General features: G+C 41.1%; 1 protein-coding gene across 1 annotated transcript; it reads right to left on the bottom strand.

Annotated features, from left to right (window-relative positions):
- Window positions 1-4,399: 4,399 nt before the first annotated feature.
- Window positions 4,400-9,984, bottom strand: LOC308049231 (arylacetamide deacetylase-like 4; the record flags this gene model as incomplete). Its single annotated transcript, XM_080358771.1, has 5 exons — window positions 4,400-5,177; window positions 7,242-7,305; window positions 7,586-7,802; window positions 8,460-8,651; window positions 9,940-9,984. The coding sequence occupies 5 exons, from the start codon at window positions 9,982-9,984 to the stop codon at window positions 4,400-4,402; spliced, it is 1,296 nt and encodes a 431-aa protein (XP_080214897.1).
- Between the last annotated feature and the right edge of the window lie 706 nt (window positions 9,985-10,690).

The raw sequence follows: 10,690 nt of genomic DNA, 5'->3' as shown, positions 1-10,690 counted from the left end.
GGACACTGAGGGGGGACTCATTCCTGGGGATCAATATGGAAAGGGGCAGTGTCAGGAGGATGGAGCCAGGCTCTTCTTGGTGACAGCCAATGATAGGACTAGAGGTAATGGGTTCAAATTGGAACACAAAAGGTTCCACTTAAATTTGAGAAGGAACTTCTTCCTGGTGAGGGTGTCAGAGCCTGGCCCAGGCTGCCCAGGGGGGTTGTGGAGTCTCCTTCTGTGCAGACATTCCAACCCGCCTGGACACCTTCCTGTGTAACCTCATCTGGGTGTTCCTGCTCCATGGGGGGATTGCACTGGATGAGCTTTCGAGGTCCCTTCCAACCCCTGACATTCTGGGATTCTCTGAAGCAAAGCCGTCATGACAGCTGATACAGTGACAGAGTTCGTTACATGTCAGACTGTAGAGTGTTGATACCAAGCCCAGATGCCCATGGTCAATGTTCATTCTGTCCTAAACTTATCCACATTTATCCATAGGGCTTCTTCTGCAACGCAGCAGGGTCATTCTATTAATGGGTTTGGTTATTGGTTCCATAAATAGTTTCTGTGTAGTGTGATATTATAGCACAGCCTCTGGGGTTTTATTGAGTGTTTGGTTTGCCATATATTCCCAGGAAAACTGCAGAACAACACAGTTCTTTCTTAGTGCTTATTTCTGATGTCTGCGCCATCAGTCAAAATATCCTGAAATAAATTACCATATGGAGATCAGCTTTGAATATTGTATTTCAGCGTTCTTGATGATTTCTTGTGTTTGAATCCTCAGGGGAGGGAAATTCTGTGCTGAACCTGTAATCAGGAATAGGAAGCTCATAAAGGCACTTACTACTGCAGTGGCAGTAAATGTAACTTTTAAGAGCAGTTGATAATTTAACTGGACGCCTGATATTGGGAGTAGATCAGTCTAGACTATGAAAGCTTCATGCCAAAGAGGACGTGTATGTCTGCTGTGGCTGAATAAGCTGCTGCTGACACCGTATTGGCAGCAGTCTTTTCTTCACAGCTTTCCGTGAGTCAATAATTAAACACCTTTAATGAAAACAAAAACACCTTAGAGATGCCATCTTTGTTTTGAAGTTTTGATGGATATGACAGAGTGGAAGGAATATTTACTTCCTGTCTTTTTTTTAGAAATACATTTTAAAGGGACAGTTTGAAGCTTTTCTTTGCTTTTTGATGTTGTGCCTTGGCGATTGTCTTCAGTGACAATCTGTTGTACAGGCTTGACAGTCTGAAAAAAATCTTTTAGGTGTGCATTATAGCCTTTCTGTTGTTAAAGAAACATTGGTTGAGTAAGGTTTCAGAATAGTATTTTAATATTTTAGTCTTAATATTTGAATATTTTACTCTTAGAGCATACTCTGTGTATGCTGAGAGCATGTTCTAACTGTGCTGTGTCAGCACGTCAGTCCTTCCTTCCTGTCCTGTTACCACAGTTTCCATGTTTTCCCAGAGTCAAGAAACTCCCATGGACTCAGGGCTACTTGGTCCTTCTAGGAATGCTCATATTCACAACTGTTCCCACTGCCAGAAAGAGAAGAAGTGTTTCTGTTTACAAAAGGTGGAAGATATTCACTTCATGGAGTGCCTGAAAGGGAATAAACCATTAGCATTGCTGGAGACTGACATGTTTAATATATCACATGATGAGTATAGAATTGATTATAATTCAGTAAATTCTTCCCATTTTCTCATCAGTGAGCCACTGTTTATGCAATTTTCAGCTATTTCTAATGGTCATAGTCATGATGGGAAGGCAAAGAATTATAAAAATACCTATTTAAAGAAATATGGTCTTTGCTGTTTTGTCCCCTGGCTTGTCAGTTCTTGTAAGGCTTGTGAAGATGTGAGATCCCAGACCTCTTGTAGATTGAAAATACATAAAACTTATCAGATTCACATCAGTTGTTTATCAGCGTAAGAGGCAGGCAGCCTTCAAATCAAACACTGCTAAAGACAGTAGTGTCCGGGGAGTCAGTGCTAATGAGTTATACCAATGTCATGTGTTACTGTTTCTCTTGTAATGTCGTTCTCTAAAACATTGTGAAACATTTCAGTTCTGATTGTAGGCCGTGTTGGGAAACACAGCCTGCAGTTAGTTGGGTATTGCAGACCTGCTATGTGTAACACAGGAAATACTATGAGAATTAGCTGAAGCATGGTAAAGGAGCAGCTATAATGACTGAGATAGTAATGCTATCAAGTGTAGCCAGGCTTAATAACTATCTGGAAGGCATAAAGCTAAGGAAACAGGAAAAAATAATGTATTCCAAAGAAGAATGAAAAGCAGACGTAATAGCTTCTGATACATTGTTTTTAATGTACATTTCAAAATGAAACACTCTGGTGGGTTTTTTTTGTCTGGGTTATTTTTTTGTGTGTGTGTGGTAGTGTCGTATTTTTAAATTATTATTAATTTATTCATTCTAGGTACCTTAGTAGGACAATTGGACTTCGTAGTGCAATTTAACTAACTTGGGTTTTACCAAGTAGAGTGTGTAAGAAAATGACTGTCCTTCCGTTCACATTTCTTGTATTTATGTGAACAAATGACTGAAAGCATCTCAGACCTCTTCACAGCTGTAAGCCTGTGGCTCTGTGAGGTGGCTTTAGTATGCCCTTTAGGGTGACAATAGGAAGCTTTAAGAAATGACAACTTAGTACGTGCTCTTTGATACTGTTTCTCAAAGGTATTTGCTTGATCTGTCTGCTTCATTTAGCTCTCCTCCTACATATATTTTGGTGTCCTCCCTTTTTGTTATCTCCATCTCCCCACCCAAATGAGTAGCTGCCCCCTACGCATTTTGCTCTTACTCATGACTGAAATCCATCTTTCATTTGGTCTGCCATAAATCTTTATTTTTAACCTTTCTTCCTGTAAGCTGTTCTTTGAAGTCGATGCCTTCCAAATGACTCCTGGGTTAAACATCTGCTAACGAATTCTACAGTAAAAAGCTGTACTGTATTATAAAAAAGTCAAACTAAAATGATGACAAATATTGTGTATTAGCATTCAGCAATGAAAATTCGGATCCTGTGCGGCACAGTTCAGAGCAGGTATTTTTTTGAAATGGTTCCTTGACAGAAGGTTTCCGTTATGTAGCTGTTGTGGTTTAACCCCAGCTGGCAACTGGGACCGTGGCAACATGGTTCTGTGATTCTGAAGTGGGGGTGAGATCTCGGCTTATGTGTCTCAGTAACTGTGCAGTCCTGTTCCTCAGAACGGGTGAACTCTGCTCCACACAAATTGGGTCCAAATAAGCTGCTCCAGAACATCCACCTGGGATTTCATGACAGGTCACCACACCAAAATGTTTTCTTATTAAGTCATAAGTAGCTTGAATGTAAATATAAAAACTGCAACTGGCCTTAATTTGCTGTTAACAGATTTGCCCAAGACTCATTATTCTAAATATTTAGGTTAGCAGTTCATCCTCTATCATGAGAGAGTCAACAAACTCAGTGAATAATTGAGGTGATGGGCAATCAGAGACAGAAGATTGACAGGAATAAATGCAGGTATAGTTTGCAGGATTATGCCTATTTATTTTCAGGAGCAGTACAGAAAATGCACATCACAGGCAGAGAATAATGTTAAATGCTTTTAAATAAGTAGTAGTATTTTTAAATACTAGAGTTAATACATTTGGAATGTTTTCTAATTGCCTGTTTATTTTTCAAAATACTTGCACTCATATGTTGACTTAACTAGAGTAGTACAAAAAGATAAAGATAGTGAAGCAGAAGATAATTGAAGTTTTAGCCTTCTGTAATAAACTGCTCTAACTGGGTTGGTTTAGAACAGGTAATCTAACTTTACAATTGTTATTATTTAAAATATGCTTTGTTAGTAAACGTACAGTTTAGTCTATGAAGGCACAACAGGTTCAGTAAAAATATTTCAGTCTATTCAGTTGTTCTGCTGGCATTAAACACTCAATTGTGTACTGACATCTGGTGATCAGAATGACATATGACAGTTTGCTTTCCCTTTCCCCTTTTTCCCATGCACTTACCCTGCACATTCACGCCCTGTTACCTGCCCCAAATTCTCCTCAAATTGTGTTTTTTTTATAAATATTACCAAAAATTTATTGAGATAAACCGCATTGCAAAACACTTGCCATTGGGACCAGATCTTTTATGGGTACAGGAGAAAACTCTGGAGAGGTGGCAGAGGAAAGAAAGGTAAGTTCACCTGATTTTACTTGTAATATGAGAAAATGAAGCAAAAAGCCATCACCAAATCAATTTATTGGGTAAAAATAAGACAGATGCAATGCAGAAATTTAGGAAGGTGGTTTAAGAAAAGGAGAATTGATGGTGTTTTTTTAAAAAACCTTTGGAAGCAATGAGAGATAGGAATCAGGAAAGGAAAGCAAGAAGTGGAATTTTACATCAGTCTTAGAAAATCTACTATCTTTTCCAGGCCTTTATTTCCAGATCGGAAAGCCGTCACCTCACCAAGGGAAGCTAAGAATATTATTCCATGAAATCCCTCTTGCAGGTGGCACCAGGTCACTTTTATACCGTGATCCTCTAATCGTTTCTTGTACAGCAGTCCGTCATCTCGAAGCACATCGAATTCACAGGTTAGAAGGAAGGTCTCAGGAAGCTGGGCAATAACGCTGTCTTCAGCTAGCAGTGGTGAGAAAGCCAAGTCAAACAGAGGCTTGACCAGCGTATAGAGTTCTTTTGAGAATGGGTGTGTTGTCCTTGGCTTGTACCCTCTTTTTTTAAACTCATGAGGGATGTAGTCAGGACTCACCCATTTCTGATACTTCAGTTGCAAATCTTCTGGAATATGACAACCTTTAAGTATCGCTTCCATGAGTGACAGGTCTTTATTAAGATAGTTCAAACTAAGAATGAGGATTCGTTCCTTTGAAAAAGCAAGGATTCCCTTATTCTGCTGATAAGAAGGCAATTCAAAGTCCACATACTGTACTAAAGGATATATTAGGATCTGTGCTCTCAGCTTTGGGAGATCTCTTCTATTCACCAGTGCTTGGGCAACAGCAGCGGTGAGTGTCCCACCGCTGCTGTCTCCACAGATGACAATGCGAGAAGGGTCTGCTCCGTAATCTTCTGCAGTCTTCATAAAGTGTATGGTGGCACTGAGACAGTCCTCAAATTGGGCTGGATGTGGATGCTCAGGAGCCAAGCGATACCTAAATAGCAGGGGAAGTGTTTTGACATCGTCATATCTAGTGAATGATCCTTTTCTGATCTTGTCATTCATATATTTCATTCTGAAGACTGGAAAATATTCTGAGATTATAATTACAGTGACAGGGTTGATCTTAATTACTGCTTTTAATGTATTATTTGCTACTATTGTTAATGTTTGGGAGAGTCAATACTCTATTTTACCTTTGCAAAATACTACTTTACTTATCTTTTAGGTGACAGAAGGCACATGCTGACTTATTGTAGAATCAGGCGGCAAGGCAGGTGTGTATGAATCAGTTATCAGCAATTCTAGTTAGAAGTTGAAGTGAACATTCCTGAACAAATTGTTAGAGGGGCAGTCAACACGGCTTCACCAAGGGGAAGTCGTGCTTGACCAACCTCATTGACTTTTATGAGGACATAGCAAGACGCATGGATGATGGCAGAGCGGTGGACATGATCTACCTTGACTTGAGTGAGGCATTGACACAGTGTCGCCCAGCATCCTCACAGCTGAACTGAGGGAGTGAGGTCTGGATGAGCGGGTAGTGAGGTGACTGCGAACTGGCTGAAGGGAAGAAGCCAGAGGGTCGTGGTCAATGGGGCAGAGTCCAGTTGAGGCCTGGATCTAGTGCAGTGCCTCAGGGGGCAGTGCTGGGGCCTGTATTATTCAATATATTCATCAATGATTTGGATGAGGGAATAGAGTGCACTATCAGCAAGTTTGCTGATGGCACCAAGCTGGGAGGAGTGGCTGACACTGGAAGCTGTGCTGCCATCAGAGACCTGGACAGGCTGGAGAGCTGGGCAGGGAAAAATGTAATGAAATAGAACAAGGGCAAGTGTAGAGTCTGATATCTGGGCAGGAACAACCCCAGGTTCCAGTGTAAGTTGGGGAATGACCTATTAGAGAGCAACGTAGGGGAAAGGGACCTGGGGATCCTGAGGACAGCAGGGTGACCATGAGCCAGCACTGGGCCCTTGTGGCCAGGAAGCCAATGGTACCTGGTGTGTATTAGAAGGGTGTGGTCAGTAGGTCAGAGAGGTTCTCCTGCCCCTCTGCTCTGCCCTGGGGAGACCACACCTGGAATCTTGTGTCCAGTTGTGGCCCCTCAGTTCCAGCAGGACAGGGAACTGCTGGAGAGAGTCCAGCGCAGCAACCAAGATGCTGCAGGGAGTGGAGCATCTCCCGTGTGAGGAAAGGCTGAGGGAGCTGGGGCTCTGGAGCTGGACAAGAGGAGACTGAGGAGGGACCTCATTAATGTTTACAGATATCTAAAGGGTGAGTGTCAGGAGGATGGAGCCAGGCTCTTCTCAGTGACAACCAATGGTAGGACAAGGAGTAATGGGCTCAAACTGAAACACAAAAGGTTCCACTTAAATTTGAGAAGAAACTTCTTCCTGGTGAGGGTGTCAGAGCCTGGCCCAGGCTGCCCAGGGGGGTTGTGGAGTCTCCTTCTGTGCAGACATTCCAACCCGCCTGGACACCTTCCTGTGTAACCTCATCTGGGTGTTCCTGCTCCATGGGGAGATTGCACTGGATGAGCTTTCGAGGTCCCTTCCAATCCCTGACATTCTGGGATGCTGTGATTCTGTGATTTTGTAATATGAGTGTAGAAAATTGATAATGAAAATATGAATGATTTTCAGTGGTTTTCTATAAGCTGAATTCTTTATAAACAGGATCGATAAGAGTTAATTGTTCTTCAAGCATTTTAGGATGTAAATAGTAATTAGTACAATTTTAATCAGTTTCCAAGACATCAGCTCTTTTCTTGAACTTTTAAAATTTGATTCTTTTAAAAATGCATTAGAGCTCCTCAGAAAACTATTTTAAATGTTCATCTCAGGTTGATTGCAAGTTAAATGTGGATATTCCTCCCCAGTTTTTCAGAACTGCTACTAAAATGACTATTCGGTGGCCTGGCCAACTGTACTTTTATCAGAAACAGTCACACTTCAAACACGGTGCTGGTTTTCAACTTCAGGGGGTTTGGATACGACTGAGCCTCGAGGGAGGCACTGGGGCTGTTACATCGTCTGTCTGGATTGACTCCACTTACCCAACACACACAACCACTGAATTGCTTTTTCTAGCAAAATAGCAGCACATTCTTTCATAGGCACCTGTGAAAGAAAATATTTCAATGGAATTGGAACTTGCTTTGAAAATAAGTAAGTTGAATGAAAAATATTCTGAAGTTCTTATCTCTATTCTGTGATTAATGGATACACAACCTGCATAAAGGCAGCTTAACATGAAGCTGTCCTGATTCCTGTCCTGAAATTATTTTTGTTATTTATCTTGCTTAACTTACCAACTCTTCTTGTCATTTAAGAAATACTATATCAGATCAGAAACTACATAGTATTCGTATTTACAGCTCACACTATACATACTACTCACGAATGCTTCCAAACTGTCCACCTCCTCCATGAAAAAAAACAAGTCCTCTTCTTCGGCCAGTGGTTGATGCTTTTGGCTGGTAAATTCTGACTGGAACCCTTTCAAAGCTTAAGTCCTTGATAAGAAGATGTTTATCTTTTAATGGTGGTATTCCTTCCATTGCAGTCCTCAGGAAAGAGACCTCTGAGATGATACCTACTTTTTCCAGAAATTTTGCCTGTTGATAAAAGGAATGTTATGACAGGCATCTGTGATCAGTGTAACCACACATAATCCTCATCGTTATTTCTGTTAATGTGCAAATGAAATTTTAATCTGGTGGTGTTGTTTTAAATTGTATTGCTTTAAATTGTACAGTTCCTGTGAACGGAAGTTCGACAAGAACCAGCAGAATTTGCGGTTTTGCTTTGCTTTCTGATTCAAGTCCAGTTTTTTATTATATGTGTTCCCTTAAAGTGAGGTGTTGGGTTTTGGCCTATAGGTTGTGGAAAGAAGTGATCGCTTCCCTGAGGGCTGCAGGACCGGGCTGTGTGTATTATCTCAAAAAAGAGAAAGTCATAGAGACATAGCAAACAGCAAGAGATGATTAATGTGGCAGCTGTTTTTTGGATGGCTCAGAAGTAGAGCGACACAGGTATAGAAGAGAACAAAGATCACAGACACCATTTAGTTGATCACTCTCTAAATAAGCCCTGTGTTATATGGAAAAGTTCCACATAGACAGTGCAATAAGCTTTTTAACCCTTCCAGCACTGCATTGAGGCAGCAGGATTAAAAAGCTAAACATAAACCATCCAGAAAAACAATCAGCAATCCATTACCCGTCTATCAGCAATTAAATTAAAAACTCCAGCTTTAATGAAGTTCTACTTACCAGGCCCAATGTGAAGTTCAAGGTGTAATGAAAAAAGTAAAGCTTTTGGCGCTGACTAAATCCATGAGGGACTTTGGCCTTAGAGTGTTCATAGTAGAATGCTACTGCCACAAGGACGGTCAAACCAGCAAGAAAAGTCCCTATGAAGAGTTCCATTGCCCTGCGCTGCTGGGAACCACAGGGAGCAACCAGCTGCAAAGGTAAAGGCACAGGATTAGCAGTTCTCTTTATATCCCAGATTTGAAAATGCTAATAGGAAGATGAAGACATACTGCAATCAAACTGTACAATTAAACAGACAGTAAGAATTAGTTGTGAGACAGGCTTGCGTGCGCAGTTTGTCCTATATGCAGCTAATATGAGTCTCTGCCCATCAGCACAGAACCAGTGCTTGGTAGATCATTTGTAGCGTCAGTGTTATAAGAAGACACAAAGTTGTTATGTCTCTATCTCTTGGATGCAGTCAAGTCTGTATTATTTCTGAACTTCTGGGTGTTCCCATGGAACAGGATTTCTTAGTAATCGCCTTCAGAGCTGCTCTGTTTCTTGATTTATTGTGCCTCCACACCTTGCTTCTTTAGCCTTTGAGTGAAATCAAGGTTTCAGTGGTACAAACACATTTCGTCACCTTTGATGACTGATTTCGTACACTGCTCTGCCATTGCACCTTTAAATCTAGTGAAAAGAAGACCTCAGACTTGATTCCTCACTTTAGAAACTGTTCGCTAATTGTTTATAATAAACAAGAAGGAACTTCATTTTAGAATCTGGTGGTAACACTCTCTTAGAAGAAGCTGATTCTGTGTTCTGCTCCCTCTGCCCAAACTGTTTATTTTATCCAACAACTCCTTGTGGACTTTCATTTCCCAATGTCCTCATTCCCTCTCCCTCCCTTGCCAGAAGGTTGTTCATGTGCTAAGTATAAAATCAGGTTTCTTTTTGTTAATTCTTCCTTGTGGCACTTGATACAGGGGGCTTGCCGGGGGCTGCTGGTGAAAGGCACGTTGCCTGTGGTTGGGACACTCTTGGGAAATGGAAGCAGTGAATTCAGACCCTTCAGGACCGGGGTGTGTATAAGGCTCAGCTTTCTTATAGCATGGACAAGATCATTAGGAAATGCTGTTACACAAAACAAAAACAAACCAGTTGGTTCCTGAAATAATAAACTGGTTGTTTTGTTTTGTTTTGTTTTCTTTAGGCATTGCAGCTACACAGAGTAATGCATAATGCTTTCCAAGTGTAGATTCAGCAATTTATAAGCTTGTTTGTGTCCCAGGATGGAGAACATTCCCTAAATAATCTTTCAAATCTATGTTCTCTCCGGCTTCCAATTTTTTTGCCTTATCTCCTGCTCCTGTAGGACAGACCAGAGGAACTGGTTCCCAAACACAAAATCTCATCGTCTCCTACCCTAGGAACTCCTTTTCTTATTAATTTGCAGTGAAGAGCTAAATGTCAGTGCCTGAACTCTTGTCAATACTGGGCTGGCATCCTTTAGCTTTTTCTCTGTTGTGTATCTGCACATGCTCGGGAGACAAAACTGAGCCAGTTGCAACAGATACAAAATACAACAGGTATGAAATACAACAGATGTGAAATACTCCCTCACAGTGACTCCAGGCGACTCCAAGAACCCTCTGTCTGTCTGAATCCTGGTACTGATTTGCACAACCAGCAAATCCTGTAATCCTCAAACATTGGAACATTTGCAACTTGATCATGTTATAATGTTATTATTACTCCTGGGAGAATCTCTTTCTCTGAAGAGTAAGTTGCTCCTACCTGCAGAAGGAAAAATGAAACAAAAGATCTGTTTTATCAACAGCACAAAGAAACATAATTTCATTTTGCTGAGAGGGACTGGAAAACAAGAATTCACGACTAACAACTTGTTGCTCCAGAGCTTTGTAACTGCTAACTTGTCACCATATTTAATTAACATAGTGACAACATGAAGAATTTAACCCACCGTTTTCTTCCTACGGACAGTTTGTCTGTCAGAGGGTGAAGGTCGCACTGCCCTCTTTCTGCACTTGTGTGTACAAAGGTATTAGGAGTGCAAGGTGGTTGCAGAACAGTGATGAAATATTTCACAACTCCTGGGCATCCCATGGGCAGCTATTTTGATGTGCAATGGCAATTACCTTGGCATCTGTGTTTAGCAAAGGTGGATCTGTCCTAATAAGCAATGTAACAATGGAGCAGAGCGGTTTTGGTGATGGTAGTTAGTT

Source organism: Nesoenas mayeri, assembly GCF_963082525.1.
Source record: "Nesoenas mayeri genome assembly, chromosome: 24".
NCBI classification, from domain to species: domain Eukaryota; kingdom Metazoa; phylum Chordata; class Aves; order Columbiformes; family Columbidae; genus Nesoenas; species Nesoenas mayeri.
This window is presented reverse-complemented; position numbering and strand designations above follow the sequence as displayed.